Source organism: Xiphophorus maculatus, chromosome 10 (genome assembly GCF_002775205.1).
Source record: "Xiphophorus maculatus strain JP 163 A chromosome 10, X_maculatus-5.0-male, whole genome shotgun sequence".
NCBI classification, from domain to species: domain Eukaryota; kingdom Metazoa; phylum Chordata; class Actinopteri; order Cyprinodontiformes; family Poeciliidae; genus Xiphophorus; species Xiphophorus maculatus.
In genome coordinates, this window is record NC_036452.1 from 11,054,964 (window position 1) to 11,074,438 (window position 19,475).

At 38.9% G+C, this 19,475-nt stretch overlaps 1 protein-coding gene across 4 annotated transcripts; it reads left to right on the plus strand.

Moving 5' to 3' along the window:
• On the plus strand, positions 1-17,858 carry LOC111609818. 4 transcript variants are annotated; one of them, XM_023340334.1, is made up of 9 exons: positions 1-214; positions 307-1,042; positions 4,160-4,223; positions 6,489-6,568; positions 9,628-10,933; positions 14,611-14,763; positions 15,066-15,193; positions 15,905-16,082; positions 17,611-17,858. In XM_023340334.1, the coding sequence occupies exons 2-9, from the start codon at positions 476-478 to the stop codon at positions 17,712-17,714; spliced, it is 2,580 nt and encodes an 859-aa protein (XP_023196102.1). In that variant the 5' UTR covers positions 1-214; positions 307-475; the 3' UTR covers positions 17,715-17,858. The 4 variants fall into 4 exon arrangements, with proteins under 4 accessions (XP_023196102.1, XP_023196103.1, XP_023196104.1 ...); XM_023340335.1 differs by having other exon boundaries at positions 6,492-6,568; XM_023340336.1 differs by lacking the exon at positions 307-1,042.
• Positions 17,859-19,475: the final 1,617 nt, after the last annotated feature.

The window sequence follows — 19,475 nt, forward strand, 5'->3', positions numbered from 1 at the left end:
CCCTCTGTGTCTTTCTCTTTTTCCTGCTTTACTGGCTGTTCAGCTGTTGTGCTCAGTAACTCTTTTGTTTGCCAAAGCATCCCTCACATTGCTACATGCCTGACTGGAGACAGTACCCACCAGCACCTACTTTACACCAAGACAGACAGTGTTTGCTTCCCAAGAGCTTTGGACTGAGAAGAGTTGGAGTCAAGAGAAAAACGGGATGAATTTGGTGAGTTTTAGAGACATGATCTTATAGACCCAGGGAATTGTTGGTGTAGTCACTGGTATAGTAACCTGAAATGTCATATCTTATCACAACAGATCAACAGGAAAGATGACCTGTTGCTAATTCTTGCTAAGGATTACTTGGATGCCTTCAAGAGTGTGTCCAAATATTTATGCCTAAACTCACAAATGGATTCTATGTAAAAGGGCTTAATTTACTGGTTGAAATTCAAGACCTGAAAGTAGTTACTTGAGATCCCAAGAGATGACTTTCCGCAGGCCAGCTGCCCACCCAAGGAGGGCTCCGGGCTGGAGAAGGTCAGGAGATGAGTCCTATTGGGAGAGCTTTACGTCAGGAGAAGAGTCTTTACCTCAAAGATCTCTCTTTTCCCCTGCGCCTCGGCCGCAGAGCGCCATTGAGGGGCGCCAGCTGGACTTCTGGCTGGAACATCTCAAGACAATGCAGAGCAAAGGCCAATCATCAATTCACAATACATCATTGGATGATCGGACTGCATCCATGCCTGTTCTCGAGGGACAGGCAAAAAGAAGAGCGTGGAGGCAGACGGACTTTTCTTCCTTCAGCACAGCCTCGTCTTCATGTGGGAGCTCACCTAGCAGCCAGGAGTCCCTCCAAACTGTGTGGTTTCCCACTCCAGAGCGCAAGGGAGGCTGGGAGAAAGCTCACATCGTGCAGTCGCCATCAAAGGAACAAACTCAGCTCAGTAATCTTGCTCCAGTCAAAATTGGTTGGTTGCCAGTCCAGAGAAGAGTAATGATGGTGGGGAACACTTGCACCCAAAACCAGCACTTGGACGCATCAGGTGGCCAAGTAAGATAGACAAAAACCTGTCACTAACAGTGGATTAAATCATGTAAACTATCTTTCTAGTTTCCCCTAACATTCTCTGAATTGTTTTAGCTTCTTGAGAAAGGGGTCGGGGAAGAAAGGTTTGACTTGTGCTTATTCTTAAGTTTTGAATTTTTTGTTTAGTTTCATTTTACTGGTAAAAGACAAATGATCAACCAACATAAACCAAACAAACAAAAACTCACCATAGATAAGATATACTTTGATTTAAAAAAAAAATTAATTACATTTTCTTTTTTATATATATATATTTACTCTTGTGGGACATAGGTTATATTGGTCAAACAAGTGCATAATTTCAGATCCTCCTGATTCCAGCCCATTTTGCATTTTGCATATTACATGTCAAGTTTCCATGCCAATTTTCCATCACTGTGAGAAAGACTAAAACGCTGTCACAGGACACCAGGGGGAAACATAACAGATCTCCTTCAGGCTACAAAACTATGTAAATGAGCAAGAAGCTTGGTGAGAACAAACATTAACTTGGACTGATATGACTATTTGGAAATGTAAGAAATATAAAATAATCATCAATATATAGAATAACAGAGAAGGCTCAGAAGGAAATATTGTGGTCAAATGAAACCAAAGTGAAGACTAAAACAGACATAAACTTATCCACATTAGCCATGTTTTGAACAAAGAGAAAGAATTCAGAATGTTTCCCAACATTCTCAAAGAATTCAGAATAGTGTGCACTCTAGAAATGTTCCCAAGCCCTTTGGAAGAGAAACAAACCCACAGCACCATAGAGTATACTTGACGGTGTGCATGAGGTGATTTCCATTTCCACCCATCAAAAGTCTTTGTTGTCGTAAAACAATGTCAGTCTCTGATAAGAGCTCTCACTTCCAGTAGAGTTTAGCAGACTCATGATGGTCATGTTTGTGATGGCAGTACAGAAAAAGTTGATTTGTTTCTCTCATCACTCCCAAACAACCAGTTGAAAATTAATAATTAGTTGAATTATTAGACCCTTATAGAGAGGGACTAATTATTGCTATGGAGACATGGTGTGTCCAAAATGCCAATAATTCCATTTTGGTCATAGAGCTGCATAGCCAAACTCTAAATCTTACAGAAAATCTAAGGAAGAAGCCATAATGCAGCAGCTAAGAAAGCAAAAGGATTTCCAGAGCTTCTGTGCAAAAGAGTCGGTCACAATCCCTGCTGAGATGTGTGCAAACATATTGACCAAATACAGAAATTGCTGTGTGTACCCTCTGGGCCAAAGTTGAAAGTCAAGTTTTACTTCAGGTTCCAATTTTACTCTGTCTTCCTGTTCTGGTTGACATTCTGTCTCCCCTCATAAAAAATATACTTACTATCAAAATTAATTACAGTTTTGTTTGTAAGTTTCATTTGTAAGTTATATGTACAACATCAACAGAGGGGCATAGACTAAGTTCACCTAACTACAAAACTAGTTACAGTAATTGCTGTTAAGGAACAGCAGTTACTGTTAGTCAACTTCTTTAAACACCTAATTTATAGTTCAATGTTTAAAGCCTTTATTTAAAGATCTCATTATGAAACACATTAATATATTAACAGCTTAACACACCTCAAACTTATAAAAGCTTTGTCAGATTTGACCAATGAGCTGTCTCTTATAGAAGCCTAGAAGGAGCCATTTAAAGATAAATGAGCTGAAATAAAATTATATGGATTGTAAAGACACAAGAAGGAGTGCTGGAAGGTACAAAATGGCCAAAATAAATTGATCTTTAAAATGTTCATTTTGCAATACTTACACAGAAGCAGCTGAACTGGACTCTGTATTCACTGTTTTGTCTCCCTTCTGATCTTTAAATTTTAGAGATATGCAAAATTAGAGCAAACACATGGAGCAATTGATAAAGCTTATTGCCAACAGAATCACCATCCACAATGACTCTTTGAAAATCCTTGAATGATACCAGTTATGACAACAATTAATTTCCCCATTGGGACAAATAAATTATTTATAAATTTAATTGAATTTGGATGGTGATTTCATGTGTTGCGACAGACCGGCGACCTGTCCAGGGTGACCCCGCCTCTCGCCCGAAACGTTCGCTGGAGATAGGCACCAGCACCCCTCCCAATCCCACTAGGGACAAGGGTGTTAGAAAATGGATGGACGGACGGACGGATGGACGGATGGATGGATGAATGGATGAATGGATGAATGGATGGATGGATTTCATGTGTGGATGGTCTAAATGCCAGCTTACAGCTTTATTAATGTCTTCAGGGAAAGACAACTCCAAAACCTTAGATAATATATATGACAAACTGGAAGCATCATCATTATTGATGTAGTGTAGTAAGATTTTTCCATCTTATTACACCTGTAAGATATTCTTTGATTTTCTCTACTCTATTAGTTTGGATAACTATTGATTAGGATGATTTAGAATATCATTATCAAAGACTTTATTGAACAACTTTTGTACCTTTGAGGATATTCCCTTTGTTGGAAAAAAAACATTTTGTAAAGATTTGGAGCTTGTTTAACCCAGATCTGTAACAAGATATCCCCTTAGGTTGTGTTGCGCTGATTTTGTAATATTTGTGAGGCAGCATAAGCTCATGTTACGAAGGTGATGGCGGTCTGGACCAGGCAGAGCGTAGTAGCGCCAGTTAGGGCCATTTGTACTGTACAGTCTGAGTTACTCAGGGAGATGGAAGAGCTCAGGCATCCTTTGAAAACAGCCGACTCGGCAGGATCTCAACGCTTTCTCAAAAGCTTTGCGACTAATTTGGAGCTGAAAAGGCAAAGATTGAGCTTAGCTCCCAGAAAGGATGCGAGTAAATGTACAAAGTTGAATCAATGAGAGCACAGCATTATCCAGTTAACTTATAATATGTCTCCACAATCGATAATTTGCAGTGCTATACTGGGGGTTTGATTGAACTGATGTGCAAAGCGAATCCCTTTTCTTCCGACTGCCCAGTCAACCAGCAAATGTTACATACAGTCATAATCGATTGTTGTACAAAAGTCTTCTTTTTAAACCTTTAAATCGATCAGTGGAGACCATTTTAATTCCAATATTAGCTCAACGCAAACTTCTCTTTTTTTGCCCTTAGGTGAAACTGAAACAGCCTATCACTCCAGCTTTTCAAAAGAATGATGACTCACATTGTTCTAAAGGTATGTATGCATTTAGCTGTATCATTACAGGATTCTGTGTTTTTGCTACTATTCAATACTAAAGTGGCCAAACTGATCTGGTCAAATTTTTGTGACATGTCAGGAAAATCTGTACCACCTGGTACCTGTTTTTCTGGTAAACAGAAATAACAGGCAACAGCGTTGAATGCTTATAAAGGCATTCTTGGCACATTATTGTCTTTTAGAGTCATATCTTCCAACACAATTAAAAAGAAAATCTGATCGATTAACAGTAAGAGGAGGAATTCCTATGACAGGTTCACAATTGGTATTAACATGTGTCATGGCTGAGTTTGATAAAAGCAGACAGAGGAGGAAGGAAGTAAAACACAAAACTCTCAACTCATTATTTATATTAGCCAGTTGTCCAACTGGGTATGTTGCAGATGGGTCCAGATTATTGGTTGTCTGTTTTTATGAAAAGTAAGCTTTTTTGCAGCTCTTTTTCATCCCCCAGCCAGTAATTAGGTCCTATTTCTACCTTATTTTATGAAAATTTCATGACTTGCTTGGCAGGCAAACAGCTTGCTTCTTATAAGTTTCCCTAAGTGGTGCTGTCCAAGTCATCAGTTGTCACTCTCTAAATCAACACGAAAATAATCTGTCCTGACTCCTGTCCCACAGTACTCAGACAGCACTGTAGGCAAAGTAGATGGAGCCTAAACAGGACTATAGAGCTAACAAAAAAGCAGTAGGATGGGGATTGAGGCAGGAGTCAGGAAGATAAACGGAGATTCAGACTGATCGGAGAAGGAGAGTTCGTCTTTGAACACAGCAGTGCTGCACTCACCAGGTTTGATCTGAAGGTTGATCTTTTAACTTCTTCCTTGTTTACACAAAGATTATCCTGACAAGACTCGGGCCGCCAACAGAAATCAAAGCAATCTATCTACATGGCACCAAGGAGCTGCTTTAGTCAGTGCAGTAGTTTTAACATACATTAACATATATGTCAACGTAAACATTTCTTGTGAAAAGCTACATTTACAGACTGAAATTAAGTGATAGAGAAATGTATAAAAAAAAGGTCAGAAAATGATGACTAATGTTAAAATGTTAAAAGTTATTTTCCTAGAGAAACACAATTGCTAATAAAACAATTTAGATACTCCGATCAACCTAAAGTACAATGTATATGAAAGTTTGTATCTGAAAATGTTCGTATTGTATTAAATATTTTCCCCCAAAATTTTCAGCATGAAATTATGCTACAGCCACACAAAATTTATTTTAAGACTAATAAAAGTAGCACTGACAGCCCCAGCTGAATTTGACCAGTTGTCAGTGGGGCATTGTAAAATCTACACATGAAAATAAAATATGCAAAAAAAATAATGTAAATATTGCTAGAAAAAAAACTGCCAACATTTTTGTATCTTAAAAATCTCTCCTTTCGTATTTTATATCTCGCTGTCTTTATTTGGTGGAAACAGCTGAATTTAGATTAATTTCTCTATTCTTCAATGCAAATCCCATTTAGCAATTATGAAATTACCTAATGCTAATGAGGACTTATTAAATGTTAAGATTAAATATGAAGCATTTTGTGCTTGAACTTTCCCATAACAATTAAGTAAAAATCAGAATGATGACAATTAAAAAGCTGACCATAGGGATCTTAAAGAGTATTTGCCATATGTCCTTTAATCTTTATGGTCTCCTGGGATATTAATGTCAGATGCTGACTGAAAAAAAAAATCCCCATAATTTAATTACAGTTAGTGAACAAGAGAAAGGTGGAACAATTAATAAATTAGTGAAGGAGCATTTTTAAAGTAATAAAAATACATGAGCCTGGGTCATTTAATCTTCAGGTGCAGTTGTCTAGCAAAATGCTGTAAATTTTGGCTCGTCTGTCATTTTCTCCCTTAAAATGGAAATCACCGCAGATTAACCGGGAGATAACCCAGGGTTATCTCAAACTGAGGGCCTGTCACCATGGTAACGGCAGCAGGTGGAAACACAACCAGGCAAGCTGAAAGGGCCACCATTGGGTATCAGTCACACCAATGCAGTCATCCCCTTGAGGAAGCAGGAAAGTGACTCCAGGGTGGGCCCAGACTATTTTTTTTCGGTGCCTATGTGAATTATTGACAGTGTCAACATTTCCTTACAGTCATTAGAGAATTGCTTGATGTGTGTATGCGTGTGTGGGGGGTGTGCATGTGTGTTTGTGTTTGTACATGCTAAGTTGAAAAAGACATCCTGTCTTGCGTGTAATGCATTTGTTTTGCCTTGATACAGCAGAGGTGGAGAGAAGTCACACCAGTCCCAGTGCACCGGGTGTGAAGACAAGGAGGACAACAGATAGTGGCGCTTCTGAGGTAATCTATTCCTCATTTATGAAACTAACAGCTAGGCTTTATCTAAACTTTTAAAAGTGGAACATAGGAGTAATAATCAGAGGATTTGCAAAAGTTGGTGAGTTAGTTGATGTTTTTAAGCTAAAGGTTAAAGTTGTATTTTTTTTTATGCCTACGTCAGTATTTCAAAACGGATTGATTCCATGCTGGTTTGATAGGACACTCACACACAAAGCTTAAGTTTCCTTTAAGCAATTTCCTTTAAGGTTTCAAACTTTTCAAGGACTGACCTTCTGTTATTTGACCTTATATTAATCAGTAATTATGAATTAAAATATAAAAGATTTACCTTATAAACTACTTCTTAAAGTAATTTATGTAAACTTATTACCATTCTGGCCAAAATCACCAGATTCCAACCATGCATTCCCAAGCAACAAAAATCTTATTCCTTTTTAACAAAAATATTTTTATTGCTGACTTATTTTATTTTTACCTGCTCAACATGGAGCTAGACATTCAATAAAAAGCATTGTCAAGGCAGCCCAGAAACCTGACCCCGTCACACCCTTTCAATTGAGATGAATGTACCAGAATTACAGCTAACTATTGCAAAAAGCTTGTGAAATAACACTGAATAATAAAACTAATGTGTTACAGTATAACAAGCAGTTCTGCTAACAAGATGTATGACTTTTGTATTTTCTACACAAAATGTATTCTGATCTGTAACAAAGTAAAATCCCTATGTCATTAATTTTCCTTTCAGCAAAGCCTAACTGACCTAAAACAGGAAACATCTGTGAGCTGTAATATTCATACCAGTGCTGAGTGTATGTAAATGTGAACATAAACTGTACATCTTAGAGCTGCGAACTCCTTCTGAGGGCTTCTAGCCTCTGTACGTCCAGCAAAGCCTGTGCAATCAGAGGATGTCCCTCCATCTGGAGGCGTATTAGGTAAAACAGTGCTTGGGAACATCCAATCTGTGTGCAGGGTGTAACTCCCTGCCTGTGGCCAGTAAACCTGGTAAATGACTTTGCAGAGAAACAGCTACTGCTGCTTTAGAGGTATAAAGTCAACATTCAGAGTAGCTGTGGGTCGTAAACTTAATTTGCAGACTGCAAAATGAGACGTTTCTGCATTTTCTCCCTAGAATTCAACCTGCTTGATGTAATGTAATAAAGAGTTTTCTCCTCCAACTTGACCTCACACCTCTGGTGCTTCTTCAATGACTGTCATCATGAATATTTCCATAACTCCTCCGCCTCGAACCTCAACCTATTGAGTGGTCCTGAAGCACTGCAGGCACAGACTCTACAATTTAACTAGTTCTTCCAGCAACCCTCCACTTTCCAAAGTTTCCTAAAAACCATCAGAATGGAAAATTCTGCCTATTTGGAATGATGAATGGTTTAACACCATATGTGTTAAGAAAGTCAATTGGGAAACAAAGATGTTCAATACGTATATCCTATCAGAAATATTTCTACAAGGACATATCAGTGTTTCTTTAAGTGTTATAAACAACATCAAAATACTCACGCCTAGAGACAGAAATCTTTGCTTTTTGCCACTGAGTTGCTGTTGTGAAAAGAGTTTTATTGTCATTCAGTGAGAGATAAGTCACGCTGTGCACTGGCTTTAGCTACAGCTCCTTCCATTGCTGCTGGGGCAGTCACTGTGTCTAGCATGTGGTGGGTCACCTGACACCAGAACAAACAAAACAACTGACCTGCAGCTGAAATGCACAGCTGAAAACATGTCAGGTTTTCAATATTTGATATGGGAAAAAAAGATATTTGCCCCTTAGATCACAGTGCCAAACTGAATCCATTTCACTTTGGCAACATTTTTAACATGTCATAGCAGTGTTGCTATGTTATCCTTCCACATTTTCCCACAGTTTGTCATGTGCAAACCGCAAATTTGCAGACGAACTGAAGGGAATATTGCATTGTGAAATAGAAGAACGATACGCAAATTTCAGTGTGTTTTTGAAATTGAAATGTAAAATGTGTGGCATGAATATCTGTTATACCTTCTTTCATCCTGATCCTGTTTGGTCCTTTAATCCTTTAGTTATTTTAGGTGTATTATGTTTCTCATGTCTAGTTATATGTTAGTGTTAAATTAATTATTCCTAGTTACCCAGTTTGTGTACTGTCTGTGCCATTTTCTCTCTCTCTTTCCTCAGCCTGGCTTCTGCTCCCTCCCTCCACACCTGCAATCTGTTTCTAATCATCCATTTGTTCTCTGCTCAGTAATCAACCTCCCTAATACACAGACAGCTCAAACATCACTATAAAGACCAATGGCCACAGCTGACAGATTAAAGGTTAAGTTACGGGGAAGTTTAAAGCAGATTTGGATTATGAAACAATATACAACACTGTAAACATTTTCCCAGAACTCATGTCTTGGCAAACCTATCAAGCCATGGTCATTGTCCAAACTTGACAGACCAGGCAAGAAGAGCATTAATCAGAGTAGGACCCATAGAGGTAGGGTGTGTTTAAAACTTTACAGGAGCAGGAGAGATTCACATCTCAAGATGGAGAATCTGTCCTGCAGTCCACAAATCTGAATTTTGTTGAAGAGAAAGCCATTGTTCAAAGAAAACCAAAAGAAGTGGTATCTGCAGTTTGTCATGACAATTGTGTGCACAAGTCATGTATGTGGACATAGCATGAAAAAGCCTCCCTAAATGAGACCAATATTGAGTTGGGTGCTTTTTGCAAAGGAGACTGGGTCAAAATTATAGTTGTTCAAAGCAACTACAGACTTACCCCAAAACATTCATTGCGGAAAAGCAATGAAAGAGGATTCTGCAAATTATTACCTTGAAGCAACCGAATTAAAATGCACTCCACCTATTACTATTTTATTTTATGTAAAACTATTTAGAAATCTTGGATAATTTCCTTCCACTTCAGAATAAATCACTACTTTGTGTTGGTCTACCACAAAAGATGTTGCTAAATACATTTAAATTCATGGCTATGATGTGACAAAATGTTACATAATTTGATGGTATGTGCATACTTTAACTAGGTACTGTGATCTTATTTCATCCACAGGGGCCTGAAAAACAGCACTCTGCAGTAAACCAACTTCCCAGCTGGAACACTCTGAGGACAGGCTGGAAGCCCAACAGAGCGTCAGGTCTTTCAGGAGGAAATAACTCCAATGAACTCACCAGAGGGTTTGAATTAGTACCCCACAAGAAATCACATCTGATGACAAAAGCAATCACAGAACCCACTAAGCATTCACCTCTGCATTGCACAGCTTCTGCTGATCCAACTGGTCATCACAGTTTACTACAAGGGTCAAATACAACGAACACACAGAGGCCCCATACCACTCTGCAAAGAACAAGCAACGTTCAGCCTCTAAAGGCCACTGTCTTTTATGGGACAAACAACAGCTCAGAATCTTCAAACATACAGACAAGTTCAGCTGCGACCACCCTCATCCCTCAGAACAAAGCAGGCATCTCTTCCATCACCATCTCCTCCAGAAAAGTGAGCAGATCAGCCAGCTTGCCCGGGTCCCGATCCAGAAAGTCTCCTTCTCCTCTCCCACCAGAGTGCAAGCCCATGGACCCAAACTCCCAGCAAGTAAGAGTGCAGAGGAAAGCTACTATAGTGAAAGTGACAGAGCAGAGAGTTATATCAAGCTCTGCTCCGGACAGCAGTCAACCGGGAACCGGATCCTCTGGCAATGCTTTGGACACTGTGGTTCGGCGAAGAAAGGCCACAATCATTAAAGTGACAGAGCATAAGGAGAGTTACAGTCCAGGCAAGATAACACCCAGGAATCCAGAGTACAGACACAGCTACACTGAAGGACTGTATAAGAATAACAGCACGCCGAGTCAAGAAAACCATATGGAAAACAGTAAAGTACCTGCTTATCATCTGAATTCCTCACCAAGTGCAACTGTCCTAAACACATTCTCTTTAGATGGACAGAAAAACGAAACCCTGCACAGATCTACACTGAATCTTTTTCTTAATAACCCCAATGCCATTGCATTCCCTCCTTTGGAGCCTCGACCAAGGGCTGCTGGACATAGATCTGAGAGGCCGCAAAGACCACTGAGCTGCTACGGCAGTTTGACTGAACACTCTAAGCAGAGCAAGGAAGGTGTTTCACAATGGTCTGACTGGAAGCGGAGCTCCGGTCTTCCACAGGACACCTCTATCAATCATGTGGACTTCGACTGCCTTTTCACCAGCTCTGGAAAAACAGCGAAGGAAGCAGGTCGGCCCATGGCCTCTGACACGCTCACACCAAACAGAAATGAGAAAGAAAGACTGCCACCGACAGTGGATGGAACACGCAGAGCCTCCCCAAGTCTCACTCTCATCAAGGCCCCAGGTAGGTATCTCTGTCCCACTTTGACAGTGTTCCTGTCAACATACAGGCTCCATCTGTCTTTGATCTATATTTTCAAAGCATTGCAGTGTCTAAATATACACTTCCTTTTTTACAGTTTATGCCTTGTAGCTTCAAGATATTACACTCCATCTGTATAGTCCTTCAGCTTTGATGTCTTGTTGATTATGAGATTGTTATAAAAATCTCCCTTCATCCGTTGCAGTGAGAGCACCTAACTCTCTTTCCAGGTATATGCCTGAATAACAACTGACGTCTATTCCAAAAAACCCCCTGCTCATCCGCCCTCATTTCCACCTTCTTTTTTAAAAAATATATTCCATTTAAATTGATTTGAATGAAAACTTTATTCCAGCTCCATTTTCACTTCTAAACACCCATCCATCCATTGTTTAGAAACACTTATCGTTGTAGGGTAATGGGGGTTGTTGCCTATCTCCAGCAGTCATTAGGCAAAAGGTGGACAAGTTACCAGTCCATCACATTGACAAACACACAAACACGCATGAATTGGCTTCCTCCAATCAAGTAGTCCTGGTATTGTTTTCTTTCCACCGGTATCTTCACTTTTTCTTTTGAGTGACCTTTTTTTAAGACACTTTTTCATTATTGTTTTTAAGCACAATTCTTTGGTAAACTGTGCAGGTCACACTATGAGTTAATACAAGGTCATTTGCATGCAGTGATTTGTGGACCACTAGGGCACATGTGTCAAACTCAAGGCCTGCGGGCCACATGTGGCCCGCTACGTCATTTTATGTGCCCCCCCCCACCCCACCCCACCGTTTTACAGCCCCATTGATTGACTTAAAATAGGTTTTGAGCACGAATTTACTACAAACTACATCTCCCATAATGCCTTCCGATTCTAACCAGCCAACATTACGGCTTCTCCCCACTAGAATATAGCAGTCACCTCAAGCTGATTATTAATTTTCCCAGCGAATAAAACTGAAACATCGACAAGCTAACAAGCTAAAGAGCAAAGTTTAGCTGAGCAGTTTAAAAATACTGAGCATATTTTTAAACTGCTCAGTTTAAAAATATTGTAATTTTTAAACTGAGCAGTAATTTTTTATCCATGCCAACTCAAATGTAATATTTAAAACTTGAATACATAAAATCAGTTATTTAACAATATGAGGTGTTGTTTAATTTATTTTTACCATTGTATTTTTATACATTTATGCTAGGGTTGCCCAAGTCTAGTTTTCCAGACCTATCACTCTGCAACTTTAGATGCGTTCTTTCTCTAACACACCTGGATCATTGACTCATTCATAGGCCTCTACAGAACTGAATTGCTACTAATGAGGGAAGTCAACTTTTTGTCTGGGGTATGTTTTAGCAGGGACACATCTAAAAGTTGCAGTCTGGAGGACTGCACTTGGGCATTCCTGATTTATACCGTCAATGTGACCCGTTGAGGGTGGCCCTTGGTGAAATTGAGTTTGACACCCCTGCACTAGGGGGTGCCCACAGTTTGAGAAAGACTTTGCTAGGCCAACACAAAGTAGTGCATAATAATGTGAGAAAAATCATAAATGTTGCTCATTTATACATTTATCGTTATGTACTGTAAAGGTGAAGGTGAATGTTGTGCTGTCAACAGGTTGTCTCACCTGAGCTGTGGCTCTTTGCAGCTCCACCTTATTTTCATATCCAGATGACGGATCGAAAAAAGGGATGCAAGATTTTCAAAGCCTGGGATTTTGTCTTAATAAATTAATTCTGCTTCTTCCACTTCTCACAAGCTAGTGAGTGAGCAATGCTTTTTAGGGGTATGATAGTAAAGAGGGCTGAATTTAAATGCACATGAGATTCATGAAACTTTTATTCATAAAAACTGATAGACGGCCATGTACCGTTATCCTTCCACTTCACAATACTTCCATTAAATCTTAATAGACATTCAGATTAATTTTGTCATTGTGTTACTTTGCAGCCAAAATCCAGTCTCACTTTATAATATTCATTTACTGAGAAATTATTCATTTACATTCAGTGTCTATCCAGATCTGCTTTCACGTTAGTAATTATTTGGAATATGATCAATATAAACATAATGATATTTCTGTGGTGGAGAATGAATTCAGAGATTTGGCAGGTGGAAAGACTTAGATTGTTTTGTATCACTTGCCAGACAGAATCAGGAGAATGAGGCCCCACGTTTTGACCCCTTTTTATGTCTGTAAGGTGATGTTACTGATGCTGAGCCAGCCTCTGCCCACACCTAACATATTTTATTGATGCCTTGATGCTTTTTTTGTAAGCTGGTTGTCAGCTGGCTGCTGAGGCAAGGAAAAGTGATCTTGCAGATCAAAATGAAAACATGTGAGAGGTTTGAAATGGTGCCTGGGAAGTCCAGGGGATTCCTGTCTGTGGTGTTGATGTAAATCTGGGTAAAACAGGTCAGACACTTGCTTGTTTTGGATCGCAAGTAAAGCACAGCATGAACAGTGCTAATAGTGAAACATCTGAAGCAGAAATCTTAAACTTTTTCTTAAGTTCACAGATATTAGATATTAAAATCTAACTGCATGTTGTTAACCAAAAGCCAGTTGAAAACCAAATACAATTTGTAAAAGATGAAAGTACTTAAATTTCCTAATCTGCAGACATTCATGGTCAAAGTGGTCAGACATTTTTTACTGCTTCAGTGTTATTAGATGTTTTTCATAAAAGTGGAACACTTAGTAAAAGGTGTGAGCTGTCATTCTGCTCTATTGCAGCATTTCAGAAAAGAACCAACACTCTCAAACATGCTGATTCTAGGATGTACACTTCTGTACATTCTGATTGTACACTTTTGCATACACAGTGATAGGACACCAATCCAACGTAAACCAGTAGTGTTGAAAGAAAACCAATTTTTAAGATTGGCAGTGGCCTAGTCAAAGTCTAGCCATAAGTCTGATTAAAACTCTCAAATGTGGCTGAACTAAAATAATTCTGCAAAGCAAAGTGGAAAGAAGTATTCTCAATAGTTAATATAAAAAACTCACTGTCAGTGATCTCAAATGTTTACTGCCAAAGATTATAGGAGACAGTTTTTACTTTTTAAAATGGGTTCAGGTTGGTTTGAATCTTTATTTTCATTCATTATTCCTTTAATAAATAAAATCTGCATATGAAAAGAGATATTTTTATAATATTGAAATTAGAAGAAAAAGATGTACTGGATCCTTCTGATTTCTCTGTTACTCTCAAATGAATTGTTTATCAAACAAATCTCGATTTGTGACTTAATTATGGCAAAATGTCCAACATTAGAACAATCTTTGCATATTTCACAAACACTAATTGATTGCTTACAGTTGCCAAAACGATTACCCACAGGAAATTGTATATTCAAGTGAACAAAACAATGTGTGGAGGGAGTTTTCTGCTGTGCTAGTGCGCCTCTTTATTTATTATCTCTTTTCGCTGCATGAAATTATTAATTACCCTCTAATCACATTCATTAAGAGTGTCGACAATTAATTATAAGGCCAGAGACAGCGTAATTTAAATTCCATGTTTGATTCAGTCCGCCGTAGAATGAAGAGGGATATTAAAATGATGTCAAAATCAACCTGTTGTGTTCAGAACCCAGTAACAACCACTGTCGCTGCTTTTAACTCACAGTTTGCTTACATCAAAGGCCTCCTGCTTTTCAGATCCTGACTCCCATCAGTCTCAAGAGGAAGTGCTCGCCCTCAATGCGGCCGCGATTATAGCGAACATCAAACTCCAGAGGCAGCTTAGTAAGAAGGAAACACCAAGTGGCGATTCAGAGAGAGCCTCCACGGATTCTCCCCGGGGAAAAGCTGGTATTATTACACAACTCTGTCACTAGACATGACAGGAAGATTTTTAATGCTCATCATTTCTCACCTCGTGGAAATATTAAGCTGAAAAAGTTGCAGGTTCAACACTGTGCTTGATTGAATCAGTTTACTTGCATAGAGATTTTCCTGACACTTACCCAGAGTACCAAGGAGTAAAAAGTTGCTGCAGGCCTGCGGAGCTGTTGAGCAACCCCACACTGTGCTCAGGCATGTGAAGCTTAGCAAGGTGTAAATGAAACACAAAACTATTTGATTTTTTTTTTCTTTCCCTCCTTCTTTCTCAGAAGTGATGGATGAGAGAAAATATATAAATTCCAAGAAAAGCGAAGCCCGGCATCACAAGCATTCTTATGCTGAATTTATTTCACTGATGCCAGATCATGACGGGTCAACTGAGAGTGCCTCCCTTCAGGTAAGGTCAGAGGTCGCTTAATGAGTTAATAAAGAAACAAAAGCATATGTTATTATCTGTTAAACACTGATTTTCTATTCAGAAGCCTTTAAAAAGTGGAACCTTTAAACATCTAGAACCTTTAGCCTAGATGTTCATCTGTAGCGCCATTTGAACTGTTTGGTGGTAAAATTCTTTGGAAACCCTTAAAATGAATGAATATTTTGCTAACAGCGAGCCTTTGAGATTTTATTTGACACCTCTTACCATCCTCCTGATTTGTGTCTTTGTAAACTAATCCTGGATCCTTGTCCGGTCATGTTTGTCAAAGTTCCAGTTGTTTTAGAATGTTTTAATTATTGGTCTGGTTGTAGCTATAGCAAGCAAGCAAGTTTAGGCTAGTAGATATTTCCTTCAAGTGCTTCCACTAATTGAATGGAATGTTTGCTTGCTCTTCAACTTTTGAGAAAATGGACATCTGTCACATTGCATTTGTACCACCGAAGCTAATTCACACTGGTCCATTACAAAGACAAACTTTAATGGATTTTTAATATTATGAATGCAGAAGAGTCTGTGTCAGATGCACAGAAGATAACAATGATACAATTAGTACAAAATATATTTTTAAAAAAACCTGAAAGAAAAACACTTAATAAGAACTTCAAGCGCAATTCAGGAGACGGCCTAACTGATTTGTCAAAGAGAGCAATGTGTTTCTGTCTTTGGCAGGGAGCGCTGCAAAGGTGCAGACCAGTATTCATCAGCCGCTCCCGGGAAAGAGTGCGAACGCTGGAACGGAAGATGCAGGAGAGGAGGGAGAGGTCGAAAGCGGGGAAGCTGGAGTGGAGAAAGGATCAGCTCAGGCAGCTGAGGGCCCACAGTAGCACAGGGTCTACCTCCATGAATGGTGAGGTCCCAACAGTAAAGCATCACCTCTTTAAACCACTCTGCTGCCCATTGTCCCTGTGCAGCTGCAGTGGCCATTTGCCACATCGCTAATCACCCTTTTGCAGATTTAGAACAAAGAGCTGACAGAATGGCTGTCGACCAGTCTTGTCCTCCAGGGCTCAAAGGGATACAGTTATTTTTAATGATACAGAATTCTGGGAGGTTGTAATGTAATTGTATGTTTCACATGAAAGATTTTTAAATTCTTGCCAAAAAAAATCTACACAGGACACAAAAACTGCTTATTAATGTTCAAAGAATTTTGTCCTTTTATCCGCATAGACTCTTTGCTTTCCTGTCCACTTAACTACTAGCCTAGATTGCATCAATTGCCAAAATTATCTTTTTGTGTGTTTTAAAAAAAATTTATTTACATAACATGTTTCTGAAGTCAGAGCATGTTTTTGTGGGGTTCCAGTATATTGTTTTATTGTTCTGCTTGACATGCATTTGCTGCTAACTCAAACTCTCTCATAGAACACAAAACCACAATTATGAAGATATTGTGACTTTGTTTTCAGCTTATTTACATAGTCAAGAAATTATTGTCTAAATGTTCATTATGCCTTAATCCTGGAAATGAAAACGCTTTTTTTTTTTTTAAGTGAATTGGTTCAATACTTAAATTACCGTGAAGGTGCAAAAGTGAGGCACAGAATTTTACCACATAGTGAATAAAAGAAATCTGAGAAACTCTGGCGTCACAGGAGAAAACATTTCTAACATTAGACTCACTTAAGCTCCTGAGTTTCCTTGAAACCTAGAAACTTTGCATCCACAAAATAAAGTGAGCCCAACTGAATCACCAGGACATCTCTGAAACTGTAGATAGATATATTGCAGATAACTGCAGATAAATATATTAAGAATTTCTCAATTTTTGTGGAAAGACTTTTTTCAAGCCAGTCGTGCTTCCAAAATCAAAACAAAAAGCCTCCAGGCATACCTCATAGCATGATTCAGCAAGAGTACCCCGAGTCCAAATAAAGCAAAACTCCACTAGTCAGATCTAAACAAGTGTCTTATAGTCTATGCACTCATTTCTTGTGTGCACAATAAAAACAATGACAGATTGATCAGAAAGACTCAGTTTAAAGTGACCTCCAAAAATGCTCTCGTAGTTCCTGGCTTCACAGTGAACAATGGTTTCTTTATTTCTCTCTCTGCCCTCTTTTGGCCAGAACAGAAAACTACAGCTGAGGTGTAATAACAGCTATGAAAAACTGAGGGTTGCTGTGTTTGAAGGTGCTTTCCTAACGGTGCAGCAGTTGTATGCAAAAGTAAAGATGTTTCATAAGAAAGAAGCAGACAAGCCTTGGTTTAATACAATGTGTTTTTCTCTGAGAATCTTGACATTTTCTTTCCTGCTGTTCTGACATCAGAACAGCAGGAAGGCAGTCAATCTCTGGTGATTGACTGCCTTTCTTCAGCGCTACAATGCAATCAACGTTGTGTGTGAGCGTCTGCGTTTGTGAATGTGCTTCCAGATAACCTTTCCAGACCCACAGACGGAGGTATTTCCCAGAGAGATGTGCAGTTCAGATCTAAGAGGCGAGTGGCAGCTCCGTCTCTCCCCCGACAGGCTGACTGATGCCGTCCTCGTCTGCAGACTTTTCCTTATCTTTTGTGCTGCTACCTTTGCATGTGAGGGCCTGAGCCCATCAGTGAGATCTCCTCACAGTATCTTTTTTCGGTTGATCTGTGAAAAACCTGTGCTCTGAATAAATTCCTTTGTCCTTTCTGGGTTTTTTGTCTCATTGTTTTAATCATCCTAACCTGACAAGCTTGTCTGATAGTAAGTTATATAAAGGTTAGCAGATGCTTACAACCACAACAAACACTAACTAATGTTTTTTTTTGTTCGCACAAACATTTCTGAGGAGGTAATTGCCATCCTGTTAGTTTTGCAATCAGACAATCTTATGTTCCAAATGTTTTTAATGAATACACATTTCAAAATTTATTTATGCAAATTACATCTTCCCAATGAATAATTCCACCTCAGTCTATATGTGATGACAGCATTTTATTTTTGTTATTACTTTTGTTTTTCATTTACTATACTAAGATTGTCAGTGGGCAGAGGTCTTCTGGTCACCCCTAAAATAAAATCCAAGGTAACCAATTGCTTTCAGAACTGTTTTCAGTAGAGTCCATCATTGTGTAATTTATTTCTGTAGAGATGTCAAACATGAGAGAAGAGATGCCGTCTTGAAGACTAAGGTACACAGAAAGGTTCATGGGTAAAGTTCTGCAGAAGCTTAAGGCAGGTTTAGTCTATAAAACAAGTTGGACAAGGAGAGCATTAATCAAAGAGGCTGCTGAGAGGTCAATGATAACGCCCAGAGGTCAATGACTCAAATGGGAGAATTAGCAAGTTAAATACATGGTTTGAAATAAGAGATGACCTAAATGCAAAGGAGGACAGTGATTAAACGGAGTGCTTTAATGAGATAATGAGAATCCACAGGGGAAAACATAGAGCAATCATAAAACCCGCAAAGAAATAAACAAAACAGGAACTTAAATCTGAGGACAAAATCTAAGAAATCTCCTCTTAAAGGACAAAATCCACATGCACAACGAACAGAGCACAACAATAACTGAGAAACTAAACACAAAGGAAGGAACTCTTCCAACAATAATGAACACAGAGAAAGGTTTAGAACAAACCTACAAACCAGAAGGAAATGATCAGATACACCAACACAGAAGAAAACCCTAACAGTGAAGGATTGTGACAATGCGTCCGTCTTATGTGAACAGGCAGATTGACTCATCTCTTCCTGCAGCATTATTTGTGAAAAAAATGAACAGAAATTAGTTCTATGATTCAGAAAATCACTTTGAATGATGCCCAAAGCTCTACACAACATTCTCACAAAGACACATGTAAGACTGACAGAACATTAACCGTGTAAATGACCCAGAGGCAGTTGAGCAGGTTAACAACCCACCTTCCTTTTGTAGGCTCCATTAAACTCTCAGACTGCACCATGCTGGAGTAATGGCTCACATTAAAGGGTTTATGTGCTAATAATGCAGCTTTTTGTCCTTTTTAGAGCAATGCAGTTTGTGTAAATAATAGCTTTAAATGCCAAGCAAGCTTTATTATTGTTAAACGAGAAAACCAGTTCACTCTTTGTACAGCCTTACATTTCTTTTCCTCAAAATGTGGTATGGTTGCAAAATTATTCATACCACCTGAACTCACCCACACTGTACACAAACTCCAATATATTTCATTAGAATTTCATGTGATAGTCCAGTGGAAATTTGTGCAATATTAGGTTTTCAGTAAGTTTTGGTCTTATCTGACCAGAGTACCTTCTTTCACTTGTTTTCTGCAAAC